General features: G+C 47.1%; 1 protein-coding gene and 1 long non-coding RNA gene across 9 annotated transcripts in view; both read left to right on the forward strand.

The window, feature by feature from the left end:
* ERG (ETS transcription factor ERG) overlaps positions 1-19,857 on the forward strand; it is a 176,615-nt gene extending 156,758 nt beyond the window's left edge. For 5 of the 8 annotated variants that reach the window (XM_014566628.2, XM_014566629.2, XM_032464992.1 and 2 more), the window contains 4 exons: positions 8,543-8,611; positions 9,292-9,348; positions 10,001-10,048; positions 17,076-19,857. In XM_014566628.2, coding sequence (XP_014422114.1) covers positions 8,543-8,611; positions 9,292-9,348; positions 10,001-10,048; positions 17,076-17,596 — 695 coding nt within the window. In that variant the 3' untranslated portion in view covers positions 17,597-19,857. Of the gene's footprint in view, positions 1-1,049; positions 1,122-8,542; positions 8,612-9,291; positions 9,349-10,000; positions 10,049-17,075 lie in introns of all 8 variants that reach the window. The other 3 variants (XM_032464733.1, XM_006193433.2, XM_032464659.1) reach the window with 1 other exon arrangement.
* On the forward strand, positions 10,055-15,861 carry LOC116658986. Its single transcript, XR_004314265.1, has 2 exons — positions 10,055-10,993; positions 11,308-15,861. It is a non-coding gene; the product is annotated as an uncharacterized LOC116658986 (long non-coding RNA).
* Positions 19,858-20,468: the final 611 nt, after the last annotated feature.

The following is a 20,468-nucleotide window of genomic DNA, read 5'->3' on the forward strand; positions in this document are numbered from 1 at the left end:
CCCCCAGGCTGGGGAGAAAACCATCGAGTGTGGGAAAGATTAGGTCACCGCTCGGAAGCAAGCCAGCCAATTCATGGGCAGCCCTTCCATCGAAGTACAGCCATTTCCCAAATAGTTGCCTTGTTCTTTCTAAATGTAGAGTGTGAGGGAGTCCAGATTTGAGAATTACAGAGAAATGACTAATGGTCTTGGTTCTCAATATTCAGAACTGAGTAATCTAAAGTCAGAAAAAAAGTTGCTTTGAGTCAATAGTGCACTTTTTCAATGTAAGTTGCACATATCAGCCTATTAATGACCTTGGGCCAGAAATACCAAGTTCCTTAGACAAAGTCATCTCCCCCCTTCAGAAACACCTTTGAGACACACACTTTCTGATAATTTCATAGTTGTTTAAAAGAACTTTTAGCAGTAAGTGAAAGTTTCAAAAAGCTCTGATTTCATTATTTTTGTTATTGCAAAACCTAGAAGCAACTGAAACACAGAACAACCAATTCCAAATGGGCTAAACTGTGAAAAGGGGGTTTGTTTTCCGCCCCCGATTTGAGCATTGATTGAGAGAGAGAAAGGGAGAAAGTGCTTTTAGGGAGAGATGTGGATTCATTTTTAATAAGATCCATACATTCCTTGGTAAAATAGTCATAATTCTTTGGTACTTACTTTCCAAGGGCTCTGTAAGATGTTTTATGGGTTTTTATACACTTTGATAATTAAAACACCCACCATAGAACTGTTTTAATAAAATGAGCTTGCTGGGGATGGGGACAGGGGAGGGGCTGGGAAGACACACAGCAGGGCTTCAGGAGGAAGTCGCACAATCAGAACACAAGACATCTTGTGCCAAGCGGGGCACAGCAGAGCTCCGCGTCCCCTCCCGTCTTCAGGATGTGTCTCTGCCCCGTGTGCTGGCCCTCCCTCCCGAGTCTGTGTGGCAGGTTCCAGGAGGTGGTCTCCCTCGGCTGTCACGGGGCAAAGTGGAGTAGGCGCTGTCGCTGAGATGGACGACCACAGCCAAAGACCTTCACGTGTTTTGTCTTTCCTTTTGTCTGCAGGGGGTGCAACTTTTATTTTCCCCAATACTTCAGTATATCCTGAAGCCACGCAAAGAATTACAACTAGGCCAGGTACGCAAACACCCTGTGTCATCTGGTCATTGAGGGACCTCCCAGGATGTCCCAGGAGAGCCGTGACCTAAGTCACGTGACACAAAGCCAGCTCATCCTGGATCTGAAGCGAGTCCTAAACAGTCCTGTTCTGCCTCTGGGGATCTGGAGCCTAGAATCAGTCAGACAGTTCGTTCAGAGGTGGCATGAACAGTCCCCGAACTGCGGAGTTGAAAGCCGGTCGGCCCCTTAACTAGCTGCTCTCGATGCCTGGCGATAAAGAATCAGTCCCATTTTGAGTTTACAGAGGCATATCCGTGTCACCTGTACTGGCCAGGGAACAGCGCAAAGCAAGAGGCATTCCTCTTACATAGCACTAGTGACGCATTCCCAGCTGTCGCCAGAGCAGGTGGTTTCAGAGCAGAAGCATGCCATTGATAAAACTTACACCTGAATCTTACTTTATGTCTTTCCCGATGACTTACTTAGGTAATTAATGTATGTGTCACTCACACAAAAATATCACGACTTATCAGGTGCCTTTTAGTGCCAAGCAGGACGTTAGATTCTGGGAACCTAAAGGTGACCCAGACATCAGAAAGCGCCCTGTGCTCAGAAAGCCGGCCTGCTCCTTCCCACATGTCCACAGAGCGCCTCAGCGCCAGCCCCAGTCACACAGCCTGGGGTTCCAGATGTTTCAGTAGAGCCACCCAGAGCCAGACGCAGACTCACCCACGTAGATGTTTAACCGTGCAGGCCTAGTAACCTAGATCTGGGGAGACAGATGGGGATGTTTAACCTAAAGCACTGACTTTACAGTAGAGGCCCCACCTCTAGGGATAGAGGCTGTCGGAGCAGGAAGGGAAAGGAGTCCATCCCCCAGGAGAGGAGGGAGGAGGCTTCCCGGAGCAAGGGCCGTGCACCAAAGGAGGATCAGGTGTTGCCGGGGGAGAAGGAAGGCTTGGCATTGGGCAAGCATGGTTTAAATGTCTGTCCCCTCCCCGGGACGTACAACCCCATGAGCGCAATGACATACGACAGCCTCGTGATCGAGGCCACAGGATGGTTTCACTATATTCACACATGGATCTAGAATTCCGTCTTCTTAGACCCAAGCTGTTGGGCTTTGACCTCTGTCACGTGTCCAGGCTGCACGAGTCTCAGTCTGAACTGGTCCAAGGCACTAAGCTTGCCGCTGCTCTTTCTGCCCAGTGCAGAAGACGAGGGGCCAGGGAGCTAAACAGCCCGAGTGAAGATGCTTCTCAGAGCTGTTCTCACCCTCACACGGCCCTGGTACCTCGTAGTGACTTCAGGCTGGCGCTCTTTTCTTCTCCAGCCTCAGAGAGAAAGTTTGCTCCCCTGTTCCTCCTGGGCAGGTGGTGGACAGTGTCAGCCAAAGTGCTTAGTCTCCTCTGTCACAGGCCATTTAATGGTAGACGGGGAGGGAGGACCCAGGGTCTGGAGTGAACTAGACTGGCGCTAAAGAAACCCACTGTGCAAATTGAAAAAAAGGAAAACTGAAGTGCACACGTCCCACTAGCTCTGGAGAATCCCGAGTTCACCTCCAGCAGATGCGCCCTTGGGAGAACCTGGGACGTGGAGGAAAATTGCCATGATTTTGTGAGCCTTCTAAAGAACTTTCCATTCATGCTCACAAAAATAAAAGCGATCTGTAAAGCATTCGGCCAGGGTGTGTTTGTTTGAAGCAATCTCATAGATGCCTTCGGTGGAGTTGCAAAAGCCAGGGACTGTGAGCTGGTGTCAGGGTTGTGCGGAAATATCGCTACGCTGGTCCTGAGAGTTGGTTCAGTACAATGGTCTGCGCAACCAGCTGGCCTTCTTGCTCCGTAGAACAATGGATCCTGGAGCTTCCTTTTTTCCCACTCTGTTTTAGGGTATGGTGGATTTTGAAGACATGGTGCCTCAGGTGTTAGAGAGGAGAGTGGCTGGGGTGTGATGGCTGGGACACCCCTCAGCCCAGGGAGAGACAAGGGTGGCCAGTGCTAATTCACCTAGCAAGGCTCAGATCATGCTCTTCCTTGGGTCTGTCATTTGAGGATGACTTGAAAGAGATTCAGTTTGTCCTAGAAATACTTGTTTTGATGGCTGCTACTGTGATTTTGAATGGAGATGCAAATGTTGGTCTCTGAGCTACAAAGAATTTAAATCAGAGTAACTGAGCCAGAGAACTGTTTGCTGTCAGCCAGATTCACGGATTTGACATTGAGTAAGAGACTTACTTGTATACCTTGGGCAGACCAGCGATAACTGCAGGAGAGATTTTGTCAGTATGAGAGCCTATAACAGGTCAGAGGGAGAACTTTGTGGTGACCCAGGGAGGATGGGCATTGCAGGAGTCACTGAGGGAGGGAGTCACTGGGAATCTGTGACCCTGTGGTCAGTGGGCATCTGACTGCTTTCAGGAGGGGTGACTGCTGACTCTGCTTGGGAGAGGTCCTTGGGTCCTTGGGAATAGAGACCCGAGTCCCTGTTCCCAGGCACTCTTGGTTTTCTGTGTCCCCTCCATTCCTACATCCAGGGAAGCCGGGGACCCCTTCCTCCCGCACATGTGGAGTCCTCCTTCCTGGTGCTCCCTCCCCACACCCCCTGCCCCTCCTCCTTCTTTTCCTTCCTGCCTTAAGTAGCCACCCCTAATCTGCCTTTTCTTTTCATAGCCTGACCTTCCAGTAGGTCATGTATCCCAGTGCCCCCTTACTGCCTGCACTCCACGGACCGTTCAGCGACCTTACAGACAGCCCGTGACGGACAATACACTCTATGTTCACGCCCCATCCCCTCTCTTGCCATACTTGTTCCTGTTTATTTTTTCCAAATGTTCCTGATTCAAAATGCACCTTCCTTCATGATCCCTTTGTTGAATTAACATTTAAATCAGTTCCTCCTCTATTCTTGGAAAGTGCTAGCACATAGGCATAGCAGTTTGCCTTCTGTTTTTATGATCATATCTTACGGTGTCGCATCGGTTTCCCAGGTAGTCCCTTATTAATACCAGAAGCGCTTTCCCCGTCTCCCCCGTAAGCATCCTTCTTTGCTGAACGCATGCCTTTTAGGGCCGTGGCCCTTTGAGGACTCAAGGGGCATGAGTAGAGACAGTTCTGACTCAGAGGAACTTGTGAGCTGGCTTTTGACCTCGAGATGTGCCACCCTGCCTGGCCTCTTAGAAGCAGTGTCTGCGGAAGCTGTGGGGTGTGCCGAGGACTTTCTGTAACCCCGCCCTCCCCTTCTCCATCACCATGGCGGCCCACGCCCCATGAGGCGCACTGAGGATGTTATCAAGAGCCTGGAGAGTTGGGCCTGTGAATGCAGCCTTGACTTTCACTTTTCAGCTGGTGCTTCTCAAGGGTTTGTCAGAATCTTAAATGATTCCTCCTTTGGCGTTGGCAGCTGGGCGCCACTTGGCATCTCCAGTCACCACGAGACAACACAGCTGATGCCCTTTCTCCTCAGTTAAGTGCTCTGTAAAGCCTGTATCACAGCAAATGACCAAAAATGTGTATTCTTTACTTTGCCCAGGCGATGCTGTAGCCACAGAGATCTGCACACCTGGGAGGGAAGGAGAGGCAAATGCCCCCAGATCTCCATGTCTTTGACAGAGGAGTTTAGAGAACTGTAGGAAAACTAGAGGAAAACCAGAGGAAAACCAGAGGGGGTTGACTTAATCATGCTAGTAGGCTTGACTCTAAAAATTCCTTGCATTAAATAGGGGCTTATAGATTGGTTTTGGGCGATAGCTCTCAGTCTTTCTGTCTTTGCCACTAGCATCTAAGTTCACTGAAGGTGGGCAGATTTCATCCTTTCACAGCCAGTGCGCAGGGAGCCAGGGACCTCTGGAGTTCCTTTGTCAACATGGCGTGGATCCTATAGAATGAAGATAAGCCCTCTCGTGATCCAAGTTCTGGTCCTTTAAAAAATAAAGTGGTGGGTGGACGTCAAGAGGGCTAGAGGGCTGTTCGTCCCTAAGCTTGAAGAAAGGAGAATATAAAAAATCCTGCAGGAAGGGCAGCGAGGATGCTGACATAATTCATTGATGTCCAGGGAAGGGAGTGGGTCGGGGAGGAGTCTTATTCAGAATCAGAAACTGGTCGTCACTCCCAGTAAAGAAACAGAGGTGCTGGTGTCGGGAGAGCCAACGCCAGGCAGATTCCTGTGTGTAGTTTCCTGTTTGGGGGTCTAGATCAAGGCATAGAGCGTTCTTCTTTGGTAATCCGTATGAAATAGGGTTACTAAGCTGCCTATGAAATGGCTTTTAAAAAGTTCAGTTTTTAAACATGATCTGTTACATAAAAAATAGCAGGGCCAATGCCAGAAAGCAGCCTTCCCTGACACAGGACCTTCTGCCAAGGGTATGAGTTAATTACCTTGAAGATTAGAGCTAAAGGGAAATGGAGAGTGGGTGGAAATGACACCAGGAATTAAATGCAAACCGTGTTCTCACTAGAAGTCCTGTGATCTACTGTCCAGAAGGGGCTAATGTACATGGAGTAACAATTTTTCAAGCAGCCAATGAGTAGAACTGCACAAAACTGGCCCTGTTGGAGGTGGTGTAGCTGCTGACAAGGTCCCTGAGATGATTGTCTCTCATCTCCACAGGGCTTAGCTCAACAGTCCCCAGTGTCACGTCCCCCAGGAGGGGGCTTGCCGCCCATGGCATGTGATCGGTAGCTGATAAGAGTCAGAATTTCATGAACAAAAACAAAAGCCCACTTATCTCCCAGGGCAATATGTTTATGAACACATTCATCATTGTTCATATAAACATCTCAGATTCTTGGCTGAGAATCAGACTTAGAGTTGTTTAGGTCCAGACTTACTTTCAAGGGAGGATGAGACATGGCTTTACACCCTAAGGACTTTATGAAGAAAGCGTCTCAAAATATTTTTCTCTGAGTAGTTTGATGTTTAATTTTTTTCCAGCCACCTTTCAGTGGGCAATATTTTTAGGTTTAAAATAGCAGCCAGCTGACCTACTGACACTTGCCAGGAATTCCATTCGTGGTCTCATATTTCAGGTAAAAGCATTCAATCTAGAACTCTTCCCACACATACATGTATTTATATATTTATTTATTTATTTAAACACACTCAGGTAGCATTTCTGAAACCATTATCTGTAGGAACACAGATTTCTAGAGGAGAACAGTAGGAATTGTCTACAACAGGCTTTCTCAAGCTTTAGCGGGCGCCCAAGTCAACTGGGATCTTGTGGAAATGCACACTCTGACTTAGTAGATCTAGAGTGAGATTCTGCATATTTGGGGGGAAGGGGGGAGGTAATTAGGTTTACTTATATTTTAATGGAGGTACTGGAGATTGAACCCAGGACCTCGTGCATGCTAAGCACACATTCTACCACTGAGCTCCACCCTCCCCACGAGATTCTGCATTTCTAACAAGCTCCTGGATGTTGCCAGTATTGCTGGGTCTGTGGACCACACTTTGCAAATTGAGGATCTAGAACCTATTTCTGGATTATCTGGCTTTTTCACTTGGTAGACAGGAACCCCTTGGTGATACGCCTGTCTGCTCCTGAAGTCGGCTACATGCTCTTACATTGCCCTGCTAATCGATTTTTCTTTCTGAGACAATTCTCAAATTGAACCTCTGGCTAAGCATTTTCTAGACAAAATGCAACTGGATGAGAATCCGTACGCAAATGCTCCCTGAGACATAAGTTGAAATTGAGTTGTAAATTGATAGCGGCTGCAGATTTGATTCCCATGTGTAACCTCAACACCAGGAAAGTGAGAATCTGAGGAACTGGGTGGGAAAGGCTTACTGTCCAAAGATGCAAAAATGCCAGCCGAGAGGGAGTGGTGAGCAATAGCAGAGTTTCAAAAGCAAAACGATCGACCTCAACCAGAGCTCTGGAGGGTAGGGTTTCACAGACCACACTCATTGAGATGCTGTGGCCAAACAGACTGAATAAATTAAGGCAATTCTGTGTTGGATTTCACGTTGCATTTCACTGCTATTCTCTCTGGGAGAGGAAAATAGGAAGAGACACATCTTTTGCAACATAGTTAAGCTTTTTGAAGGTTGACCCACCAAATTTCCAATTTTAAACAAGGTTTAAACATGGCTCTGCCCTCCAAGTGAGATTTTATAGCTATCTCCAGGTGTCTGGCAGCAGAATACCTGCTGAAGAACCTGGCTATGGTGTTCAGCTGGCCCAGAATGACACATGGCATTGAACTGAGAACCATCAATCCAAGAAGATGTAGTTTTGAAATAATTCTGTAATAAGAGTGCATGTGGAAATAGCTTTGTGTATGCAGAGTTAGTAAGAGCATGCATAATAATGTTTCTTGAATATATTTGTAGTTAAAAATTTTTTTACAAAGTTTATTCCAGGAAGAGCAACTCATTGAAAGATAAAACTGTTTTAAAATATTTTTGATATTTTTAAAAGAAACTTGAAATGACTTAGAGTCATAATCATTAACAGAACTTGCAGTGAGCCTGCAGAAGTATAATTATTCAATTTGCATATGCAAAGTGTGGAAGGTTTGTGGGACAAGTGGCAATACGTTATAAACACAAGAAAATCATTGGCGTATACTTCTTTTGGGGGGGGGTAATTAGGTTTATTTATTTTAATAGAGGTCCTGGGGATGGAACCCAGGACCCCGTGCGCTCTACCCCTGAGCTCTACCCACCCGCTCCTTACTGGCTTACCCTCAAGCTGTCTACAGTCATTGCTAACATGTTGCCGGGGCAATACTGTCTCAGTCTTGCATCTGATTTGACGCAGTTCATTTTAGAGAAATTCTAAATTCATTAAGAGAAGGAGAAAGAGTAGACTTTGGCATAGAAAAATAACTAGAACTTGCAGACTGATTTAATATAAATGGGTGAGAATTTAAAGGGCAAATGAGGGGTGGCTGAGAGAGGCAGCTCGCAAATGAGGGACTAAGAAGGCAGTGCTCGTTTCCAGGGAAGGAGAAGAGGAAGGAGCGCTGAGTGTCATTTGGCGGATTTAGGGTCAGACCTCAAGCAGGAATCGACTGACTCGTCAGCGTTGAAGGAAGGCTCTGTTTCGGACAGGTCGTGAAGCCAGTAGAGGGGTGGACCTAGGTCAGCCCCAGCTGGAAGCAGGGCGCGTTAGGCTGTAAGAAGCGTTTGATGGAGTCTTGACCTGATTGTAGGACATTACCTTAAAGAATCAGCCAGCTCTGAGAGACGCCATCAGTGCGAGTTTTCAGGTTAACGGGGGAAAATGTTAGCTTAATAAAATAGACAACATCATAATTTGTAAATCAAATCCAAATCTCATGGAATCCAGGTTGAATGTCCCTTTGGATAACTGAGTTCTCTTGCACAATATTTATTCTGATAAATAAAACACAAAACAAAAAAGCACACGGAATAGCTGTTATAAAATTACATCACTGATCTCTTAGTCAATTTATTTGTCTTTACAGATTTACCTTACGAACCACCCAGGAGATCAGCCTGGACCAGTCATGGCCACCCCACCCCCCAGTCAAAAGGTACCGTGTTGGCTTCCGCTGCCTTGAATCCTCACATCACAAGGCAGAGGATAACTGTTGAGAGAGTAAATAATAGTTTCTGTAGCCAGCCTATGCCTTCTCAGCATGAAGTGTCTGTCCGTTTGGCAACAAAGCACAACTCACCTTTAAATGCAATGGCTCTTTCTCTGTTGGGGTTATACCTATTTCTATAACAAAAAGAAATGAAAGAAGTGAATTTTATTTTATTTTTTAAATGTTTTATTACTATTTTTATTATTTTAAGAAGGAAGATAATTAGGTTTATTTATGTATTTAAATGGAGGTACTGGGGATTGAACCCAGGACCTCATGCATGCTAAGCAGGCACTCTACCGCTGAGCTATACTCTCCCCCTGTTTATTTTAGACTGCAGTTCATCTTCATCTGTTTTGTAAACTATCTCAATTTTTTTTTTTTAGTTTTGGAAAAAGTAGGGTACAAATACATTTTTTAAAATAACGTAAAGCACCCTCTTTCTGCTACAGCATTTACATTGGGCTTTATTAGAAAGGACAATTTTTCCTTACCATAAGATGCTTCTTGTTCTAAGAGTAAGACTATTCTGTTAATCACTGAGGGAACTGATGGAATGATGATCAAAGACCAGTAGCCAAATGCAAGTTCCAGCTAATTGTCTCATTCACTTTTGGATTGTTCAGCTGCTCAGCCGTCTCCTTCCACAGTGCCCAAAACTGAAGACCAGCGTCCTCAACTAGGTATGTTTCAGGGAGCGTCCTGACGGCCATGAGAAAAGTGACTCAAATGTGTCAATTTCTAAATGAAATTCATGTTCTTTTGTGTTCTCTGTTCTTGCTCTGCACGGAAAGTGGGGGCCAAATGATTAGTCTACTTAACTGGGACGATTTGAGATTTGGCTAAAACATTCCCCCAAACCTCTGCAATAAATATGGAAAAACCCATCGGGCTTGCACACAGGCTGCGTCTTTGTGACGTGTGAGATGAATTCTTTTACTCTCACCTCCCAGGCCACGTGCAGCAGCGGCAGCATGTGTGCCAGGTCCAAGGCGGGGACACTGAGGAAGGCTGCTGCGGCCAGCACAGCCCTGGGACCCACTGTGGACTGAAGACATTCACCCCGTTTCTGTCCTGGGGTGGAGAGAGCACTGGGCTGGGTATTGGGAACCCCAGGACCAAATCTGAGCTTGGCCACCAGCAGGAGGCCTTTAGCAAGAAGCTTCTCTCAGACCCCCATGGCACCTTTTCTAATACAGGAAACGGCGCCCGGTGACTCTGGTGTGGGAGGCATTTTCCACTCCGAAGTCCGGGTCAGCCTTGTTCCCGCAGTTGCATCAGTCCTGGCCACAGCGATGTCTTTGGAACTTGACTTCTTTTCTCCTTCTGCCGTAGATCCTTATCAGATTCTTGGACCAACGAGTAGCCGCCTTGCAAATCCAGGTGAGATACTGTTGATCATTTTGTTCTTCCACAGCTATTTTTTTGGCGGTGGCTATTTTGAAAGAGAAACTTGTATTGCTGAGAAATCTTTTCAACTGAACAAATTTAAGTTTTAGGTCTCACTGGATCATTTGCCTAAGTGGAAAAAAAAATGGATCAGGCTATAAATTAAGATGTAGCTTCAGCAAAGAGCATTATTACCCAATCCAAGCTGTGGCAGTTTCCCTAGGGCTGCTCTAAGAAAGGGGCTTAGACAACAGACATTTATTGTCTCCTGGTTCTAGAGGACAGAAGTTCAAAATCAAACTGTTAGGGTTCGTTCCCTCTGTGGGCCGTGAAGGAAGGAAGGAGCCCAGACCTGTCTCCCTAGCTTGTAGATGAGCCTCTTCTGCCTGTATCTTTTAGCCTCATCCTCTCTCTCTCTATCTGTGCCCAAATGTCCCTTTTCATAAGGACACCAGTCATATTGGATTAGAGCCCACTCAAATGACGTTACTTTAATTTGATGACCTCTCTGAAGACCCTATTTCCAAATAACATCACGTTCTGAAGTCCTGGGCAAATCCAACGTATAAATTTGTGGGGACTGACACAGTTTAGTCCATCACACAGGCAGATAAAATTATATCTTAAAAAGAAGAACCGTAATTACAACCCTGAGGCTTCAAATTTAGCATCATCTTCTATGAATGGTCTGTTCCTGAGCCTCAAGGCTAGAAGAAAGTGCAGATTCTTAACGGACCCGTTTGTAACCTGTACCTCGCCAAGGATCGTCACCTGTCATCACGTTTCAGTGCCAACCAAATTGTTGGATTTGTTTGTATTCAGATCAGAACCAGCTGTGCTGGCATCAACTTCAGAAGTTCACAGCATATGTTTGCCTATTCTAAACAGCGAATTCAAATACCAGCATGTCAGAGGCGTATTGCAAATACAAGCTGGAATGTATCTTTCCTAAACATCGAGGCCAAAATGGGGTGGGAAACGGGACAATTTAGATTCCATCAGGATACATCCCCACGAGGGAATCTATGCTTTTGAGAAATATGAATATGGTCATTATCGAGCGCCCACATCTTCGACATTAGCTCTTGGTTGATGCTAACTAGTTCAGCAAATACTTTTTGAGCAGCTGAGCAGTGAGAAGGGTCTGTTTTGTTTATTGCTGTACCCCTGGGCCTAGGCCAGGTGCTCAGTAATTATTTGTTGAATAAATGAATGCGAGGAGTAACACGATACCATCCTTGACCCGGAAGCAGCTTACATTCCAGTGGAGAAGTGGACATAGGTTTTTCCCAGCATCTACCTGGTGGCCACGTTTCCTGGGTCTCTGGTCCCTCCTCATGCTTGTGCCCAGCGTTTCATATGCAGCTGCCTCTATAACCATTCAAATAAAAACGATGACTGTGTCTTGAGATGATCATTATCAGGAGTGCTTCAGGAAGACTGATCTGGCAGGAGCGGTCAGGAGAGATTAGAGAGGGGAAAAGGACGGAAGCTGAAACGCTCTGGGAAAGTTAACACAATGATGTGAAATAACAAACCAACGGCTCCCACCCCAATGATGCAAGTGCTTCTGTCTGTGGTCCCGGCTCCCAGGAGCCCCAGGAGGCCATTGTCTTCATCCTACAGAAGAGGAATCGGAGGTCCAGACAAACTGGGTAACTTTTCCTGGGTCACACAGGCAATAAGAAGGGAGGCCAGGTGTGAACCCTGACTCTCTGTCTCCAAATTTTTCTGTTTTCTTGCCCTAGACGGGCCCTGAGTGAACGGGAGGGAAGTGGGAGGTCTTGGAGAATGAGGACCAAGAGAACAGAAAGGAAGGATTTCCATTCCGTTTGACAACTGTTTTGCGCCTGGGATGGGTATGAGGTCAGGGATGAAGAGGACAGGGTCATGCTGCACCAAGCAAAACCAAACTGGCCCTTTCACTCGTACAGGTTGGCTAAATGAAACGTATGTCAGTGCCCATGGTGTCGCAGCTCAACGGTGTGGCTTGGTTGATGGCCTGGGGCCAAAGAGAGTTGCTGGCCCCTCAGCAGAGGGCTCAGTGTCTACTCACACGATGCCCGGTAGCTGGGGGATGCTCGCTGGTGGCAGAAGAGAGTTGCTGGCCCCTCAGCAGATGGCCCGTCTACTCACTCAATGCCCGGTAGCCGGGGGACGCTCGCTGGTGGGCTTAGAAGGACCTGGGGCAGAGCAGGGAGGAGACGGCCAGCCCACCCCTGGCCTGGGAAGATGCCTTGGTGCCTAACGGTTCAGGTGGGCTGGCACTGGGAGCAGGGACTGCCCCTTATGCAGCTAAGACCGTGCCCACTGGGCCTGGGGAAGATGGCAGCAGTGCACGTCAGATTTGAGGATAAAGCTGTATTTTCCTTAGTTTCTAGTGAGTTAGGTCTTCTCTCCATCTCCTGGGCGGTGGCTTTGTGTCAGTTGTATTCATGTGGCCTTTCCCCCTAAAACCAGAATGTCTTTTATCTTTCAGTTAATGAGAATGTTTCTTCCTGTTTGATTCTATTCTCCCATCCTCTGATAAGTAAATCCTTCACCACTTAACATTGCTGCCTCTGCTCGTTACACAATGCAAACTTTTTTAGAGCCATTTTAAAGGGAAGGATGACATCATATGGTATGAATGCACAAGATGGTAAGAGCATCTCAACCTCTCCGTCCCTGCTGAGAAGCGTGCGCCCCTGCATTATGATGTTCTGGATCAGATGGAAGTGACTTAGCCCCTTTACGTCCCACCAGAATGGCTGAGCATTCAAAGTGGCTCCTCTAATGAACAGAAATCCCCTTCCCAGGCATTAGCTTTCTTGGGAGCAAGAGTTCAGCGGCTCCCTTGGTGCCAACTGGATGGTCTTTAATGGTGGGCATTTAACTGCTTTATGCAGAGCTGGAGACCCGTTTAAGGATGCTTTGCCATTGATTAGGAGCTGGGAGTGTCCATTCTTCCACTGGGAACCTACCAAGCTCCAGGCCCGGGGTAGGGGGGAGGGCGACCTGAAAAGGACTGGAGGAGGGGGTGGAGGTGTGTGCAGAAGCCAGGCTTGAAGGCAGCATCGTATAGTGATTCAGCACCAAGGCCTGGAGTCGGGGTTCCAACCCATGCTGACCTGGGGCAAGATCAGTCACTCTGCCTCGTTGGGCTCTAATGCCCCCTCTCTATAGTGGGCTAGCACATGGCTCTGGGGAGGATTAAGTAAACACATGTACAGTGTTCAGAATGGTGTCTGGCACAAGTCAGCTTCCAGGGATACGAGCCACCCTGAGAGCACCGTCATCCCCAGCTTCCACGCGGCCAGGGTGGAAGGGTGGGGGTAGCTGTCTCCCTTTTGGCATCTCTCCACTCTAGGCAAGGGAAGATCTTTCTTTAAACCCTGGTTTTCAGCTCAGACAAATCATAAGAGCATTCACGTATGGAGTTTATCCTCATAGTGACTCTGCAAGATAGTATATTACCACCACCCCCATTTTGCAGGTGAGAACACCTAGGCATATAGAGCCGGGTGAGCTGCTCAAAGTCCCGTACGGGGCAGAGCCAGGATTTAGCTGAAGCAGTGCTGACTTTCAGCCACCATACGGTCTGCCCCTCCAGCAAGTCCCGTCTGAGCCATGCTGAGCCCCGGCAAAGCCTCGCGTCAGGGACACGCCTGCTCCCTTGACCTTGACATGGTGGGGGATCCAGGCTGTGAGCACCCCCAGCTACTGCAGAAGGAAGCCCGAGTGTGGGGCTTGCTGGGCCCCCTCCGCTTTGTTTACTGCTCTGTTCCCCCGTCAGCTGGCGCCTGAGTGCCCTGCTCGGGGCCACCCCTCCTACTTGACCCACCGCTGCTGAGTCACTCCCAGCTCTGCTTTTCTCTGTGGTTTATAAACCGTTTAGATGTTTTGCCCTTTTTTTTGCTCAGTCTGTACCTCTTTGCTACTGTGTTTCCCTTCTTTTAATCACATTCAGAGACCATTTTCCTCCTAAAAATGAAAAGATTGCCTTTGGTCTTCTCCAAAGCCATGCCTCGCACTGCTTCAACCCGGTGGGCTCTCCTGCAGGTTTGCAGCCTACATCTTTGTCCACCCCCACCCCCGCGCCTGCAGTCCTGCCTTTTTAGTTAATCACCCTGGACAAATCTAGGAGAAAAGCAGCTGCTCCTTACTGATGTTGCCAGGGTGTTACCAGGACAGAGGGAGAGTCCTAGGTGTGACGAGTTCCAAAGAAGGTGAAGAAGGTGGTTCATGAGGGGCAGGTGGTGGTGCTGATTGGATGGAAGATCCTGTCCTAGAAGAGCGTCTCCTTTTACTTGCTGGTTTGGCCAGTGAGATGCTCGGCCACTCTTAGACTTCCTAAATCTTAGGTACCTGTGTTTTGGAACCCCTATTCTGTATTCTAAAATGCACTTTTAGTGCACACCATTGTTTTGATAGTAAAATAAGAATTAAATAAACTGCTTTTGAAATTCTGTGGCCGTGAGTAACTCATCTAACTGACCTGTTGACCATGACTTCTCAGCGACCATGGTGCATCCTTGAGATTCTCTCTTGCACAGCAAGAAAATCTGCTGTAGACTGCGAACACAGCGGATTTTTGTTATATTAAATTTGACAATTAATGACCTTGACATAGTGCTGCACTTTGTAACATCTATTTAAACGTTAGTTGGTTTGCATTTATGGTTTTGTTCTCAGGTTTGGAAGCTGATGAATTTTGTTCATAGGTGTCTTCTTCCATAGGCCGTTGCAACGCTCAGAGGCCCCGAGCCCTGTGTCTTAAGGGCTGATGGGTAAAACAGTCTAGGGAGAAATTCTTCCTCCGCCCTTTCAGCTTTGAGTTTCTAGCCATGAATATAGGTTCCCGCCTTACTAGTTCTTCCGAAGCAGAAGAGCTAGGAAACCACGTTTGCGCACTGTTTTTATCCAGTACACATTTATCAAGGAAGCGGATGAACGACAGATTCCCAAGAGGCAGTGCCAAGGTTCGAATGGATACCAAGTAGAATTTTGGCTGTTTAGGTAGATCTGTGTCCTTATACAAAATCTGTGGGACTGCACTCTCTATGAGAGGAGGTTGACAGTGAATATTCATTTTCAAACAACGCCATGTGTTTATGTCGAAGCATATGTTAGACTGTTAAATCAAAAATCCATGTTTTTCCCTATTCCCAGGTCATATATGGAATTTTTTTTTCAAGCAGTGATCCTATGGTTACACTATATATACTAAAACCATATGGTTTTCTCAAACTCCTCTTTGTATTTTTAAAAATGCATATTAATGAAATGTTGGGGGCAACAAAACTTGATTGAGAACAGTTTGAATATGTGGTTCTGGAGAAAGCAAAGGCTTCCATTGCGATGAACTACAAGCTGTTAATACATTTCAAATGTGTTGCTAGACTGAAAATGATCATTTTCCAGAACATATTCAGAAAAGGCTGACCTTTCTCACGATGCTATTGCATGGATGAATTCACAGTCATACCCATTTCCATGTAGCCAATGTGGAAACAAGGATTTTTGAGTTGGACAATTTATATAGGGAGCTAGTGGGAAGAATTTTGAGAAAACAAATTTATAATCACTTTTTACATTTCATCAGTTCCCTGAATAGTTCCTTTAGTCATTTTACCACATCTATTGGTATTACTGATGGTGTAAGAAGAGGTGGTCGTTTTGGTAATAAGCCCAAGGCGGTGCTGCAGCTGGAGTTTGGGAGGAAAAGCCTGCCTTCTACCCATTTTCAAAGCTTCTAAAATCTGCTTAGCACATCTCAGCTTCGCCTCATGCTCCATATTTCTGTTGATGTTTGCAGCCATCTCTCCTCTAGGGAGCCATCAGTCATCTTAAAGTATTGTGGCATGGTGGCTAGAGCGATGTGCCTGGATTTTTCTCTGAATTTAATAAAACATAAAAGCCACATCTATATGCCTCTGGTGGGATCAAGAGAATTCTGACCGAATACACCCAGTTAAATGAGATCCATTGACTCAGCTGGAGTCTCGCTCGGCTCTGCGAGAGGCCTTGCAATCACTCGGTTTTGCAGTTTTCCTTTTGGAAATTCTGCTTAACACAATGGGCGTCGCAGCACCGGGGCAACACGTGGGTTTCCGTTAAGATGCATTTGCCTGAATACTGGAAATGGGTGATCTGGTTTGAAACAGAGCCAGCTTTTTTCTAAACTTCCTCATTTTGAGTGGGTTAATTCTGTTCTAGGAAAAAGCTTTGACAGAATTGCTTTCTGAGCGCCAGCAAAATGTTATGTTAGAAATAACGGTGTTTACCTCCATTCTCTATTTTTTTCCATAAACTTTTAGACGTCCATTTCCTAAATCTGACTTTTATTATTTGACTTGACCTCGCCAATATAAATGGTATTAGGTCATTATTGCCATCCATATAATGGCGCTCTCTGCCTCACAAAATAGGAAAAATAAGCCTTTCCACCCCCGAAACACAAAGTTGACCTACCTGCTCTGCTAAGGAAGTCAGAAATGGATGGAGCCAACTTGAACTCTGCCCCATAGGAATTCTTTACATTCCATAAAGGACTGGGACCTGTAGATCAGCCGGAGAGTCACCAGGAATCCTCATCTTAGGTCGGGTTCCTCAGACTCAGAGCTTGGGCTGGGGAAGCTTGTGCAGGTGATTAATGAAGCCTGTGTTTTCGGGACAGAGGAAGTGAGGAAGCAGGCTAGGGCAGGGAAAGGTTCAGGAAGCTTGTGGACTTAGCTGGGCTCTTGCTCCAGTCTGACCCCGTGGGGATCTCCGGGCACGAACAGCATCATAGAACTGGTCCCCCTCTGAGGCAGGAGGGCCGGCGTCTGGTACCCTGTGTCAGTTCGTCGGGGTGAGGGCTCCCTGGGGGTGGCTGAGGCAGTACCTGTGCAGCCAAGGGTGGGTCTCTGGGGAAGAGGGGAGCCTGGGGAGGGAGCTCTGGGTGGGACACTGACAGCACCCACCTGTATCCCTAAAGCAAGGATGCCTGGAGCTCAGAGTCTGTTCTCACTGCTGTTCTGTTTCCTTTCCCGCCTCCCAGGGAGCGGGCAGATCCAGCTGTGGCAGTTTCTTCTGGAGCTCCTGTCAGACAGCTCAAACTCCAACTGCATCACCTGGGAAGGCACCAACGGGGAGTTCAAGATGACAGATCCGGACGAGGTGGCCCGGCGCTGGGGAGAACGGAAAAGCAAACCCAATATGAACTATGATAAACTCAGCCGGGCCCTCCGCTACTACTATGACAAAAACATCATGACCAAAGTCCACGGGAAGCGCTACGCCTACAAGTTTGACTTCCACGGCATCGCCCAGGCCCTGCAGCCCCACCCTCCAGAGTCTTCCCTGTACAAGTACCCCTCGGACCTCCCTTACATGGGATCCTATCACGCCCACCCACAGAAGATGAACTTTGTGGCCCCCCACCCTCCGGCCCTACCCGTGACGTCGTCCAGTTTTTTTGCTGCCCCCAACCCATACTGGAATTCCCCCACAGGAGGCATCTACCCCAACGCTAGGCTCCCAGCCAGCCACATGCCTTCGCATCTGGGCACTTACTACTAAAGACCCGAGAGAGGCCTTTCTCAACCACATGCATCACCAATAAATTGCCACAAACTCTGTTGTAGAACATGAATCAGAAGTGCCTCAAGAGGAAGGACCACGCTTGACTGGGGCTGGGGGAGGACGCCGGGGAAGAGGTTCAAAGACTCTTAGCGGGAGGGGATGACTGAAGTATTGCTACCAAAATCAAGAGGATGCTACCAATGTAATGCACAAGGGCGTATCATCTGTGACCAACCTTGTAAAAGACATTGTAAGTAGAAGCATGAAGTCACAAGGACTAAGTGCCACAGAAAATGTTCTGAAGGCGTGTGGAGACTTTAGAGTGGACTCTGGGATCCTGCTCGTGCAAACTGGGGTTCAAGTAAAGCAACAGAGATCACACAGTCTGGACCGAACATGCCATTTCTCATGTCATTCTAAGGAAAACTACCTGTATTTAAAAAGAGAAACATATCACAAATAGAAGGAAAAAAAAGAAGAAGAAGAAGAAAAGAGAGAGACAGTGGCCCATCCACAGACATGGGAACAGAACTCATTGGCATTTGCCCTTTTGGGGGAAATCAGATTCATTCCATTTGATGGAGAGCTCTCAGCTCTCTCCAACTGTGAAGACGACCCAAAGCTTCCGACTCCTTTCCAATAAGACAGGAACTCTGAGCCAAAGGGTGGGGCTGAGGATGTGTCCGGAGAGATGAGCGTGTGGATGTAGACAAAGGACCGGAGGAGGTGGGAGAGGAGAAAGCGGAGGAGGAAGAGGTGAGGACTGGGAAAGAAACTTCTCAAGCGGTAAAGACGGGACTCAGGACAGGGCTGGTTCTGCAGAGAACGAGTCATGGAGACCTGAGGCTTAAGGCGGTTAGAGTTTATACCAAATCCAGTGTCAGGAGGAGGGACCCGGCGTGATGGAGGAAAGGGAAGTCATAGAATTCAGAAGCAAAATTATGCATCTCTTTTGTTTGTTTGTCTATCAAAAGAAAATTGTAACTGGAATTGTCTGATATTTAAACGAAACATTCAGGACCTCGTGGTTAGGTGGAGGAGGGGGCAGTGCTCTCCAGGGGGTCAGGTAAGAACTAGCCTTCTTGGGGACCACAAGCCGAGATCACCTAGGCATCGAGGTTAGGGGGGCCCCAGTTTTCCTTTTGAGTCGCGAACGCTGTGCGTTTGTCAGAATGAAGTCTACAAGTCCATGGAGTTTTTTTTTTCTTCCTTTTTATATAATAATTATATAACTTATGCATTTATACACTACGAGTTGATCTCGGCCAGCCAAAGATACACAAGAGAGACAATCCATGATCAAAATGTGGCCTTGAACATTAACTCTGTATGCTTAATGTTTACAATATGAAGTTATTAGTTCTTAGAATGCAGAATGTATGTAATAAAATAAGCTTGGCCTCGCACGGCAAATCCGATCGACACGGGAGTCTGCATTTGCACTTTTTTAGTGACTAAAGTTGCCTAATAGAAACGTGGGCTGCTTGCTGTGGGTTTTGTGTTAGGGTTTTCCTTGGTCCGGGAGTGCGTGCAAGGGAGAGGCAAGCAAATGGGATGTTTGGCACCCAAACGGCGCAGTCTCTCCAGCGCCTTCCTGCCCGCTCTCATTCCTCACCCCATCTGGAGCAGAAGGACCACATTTCACGTGGGAGCCTCCAGATTTAAGCCCAGAGTGGAAAAAGGCCTCGAAAGCTGAGGTTGTCCTTAAGAAATTCCAGATCCACACCCAGTCATGAATCGCCCTTAATTCCTGCTCTGATCATAAAGCAACCCTTGGATGGTGAATAAGTTATTGCTCTCAATGCCAACTGTATTGTCGTGGGTGAATAAAACATCACGGGTGGCTACAATTTCTCACTTTGACCAGACCAGGGACAGCTTCTAAATCTGCGACCTGGCTTCTCCGTCAGAGGATCTCACCAGGTAGACTGTGGCCTTCACCCTCCCCCACCAGGATAAATCTGGGTACCAGAGTCGGATTAACCAGCTCTGAGCCTGACATAGTATCAGACACAGTTTATTTCTCTGATCTAAAGTCAATCCCCCTTGACATCTCTTCTCTCCTACGGACCGCAAACGATGCCAGCCTTGGCCGAGGTGAAGGCGGTTCAGGAGGTGGGAGGCCAGGCCGTGGGAGGGAGCAAACCTGGGCAGCTCCTGAGCCTGAGTCAGTTTCTGACTTGGCCCATCTCATTGCCGTCTGGGGGCTTGTTTTGCACTCTGTAATCCTTCTGCGATGATTAAATGAAGTTGCCAAACCTCTGTGCTCTGGGTATTTTGGCAGTGGTCTTTCAAGTCCGTAGGATCCGATTACCAAAGCTGCAGACACTCGGCATTACTTGGATTAAAAGAAGTCCAACCATCAATCAGTTCCAGCAGCTTGGGAAAGGTCCACAAAGTGCCTGGATCTCCTTAGGGGAGATAAGTAAATAAATAAAAACATAGAAGCTGGCAGCTGGGACGCCTGCACTGTTCTGATGGAAGAGATCAGTCATTTTTATTTTGAGTACAAAGTCAAAGCACACCTACTTTCTGCATATAAATAGACATTTACTCGGATAATCACTCAATTCCACTCTTTCAGGATTGTATCGTGGGCGAATTAATATAAACAAGACACTGAGTCTCATATTCAGTTTTCACAGATGTTTTCATTTAGGTTCCCCAACTGCCCCCCGCCCCCGTATCCGGATTATTAGCAAACTTTATGACAAGCATGAGCAACTGGGATCATTTTGGATAACATGCTAATGCTGAGCTCTCCCAAATAAATAATTCTTCAATTACATCCTAAAATAACGTTCCTTCTCTGCTCCTGCATAGTTGCATTCCAGAGCACTCTCCAGTTGCTGTTCATAATCATATGAAG

This window comes from Camelus ferus, chromosome 1 (assembly GCF_009834535.1).
Source record: "Camelus ferus isolate YT-003-E chromosome 1, BCGSAC_Cfer_1.0, whole genome shotgun sequence".
Lineage (NCBI taxonomy): Eukaryota > Metazoa > Chordata > Mammalia > Artiodactyla > Camelidae > Camelus > Camelus ferus.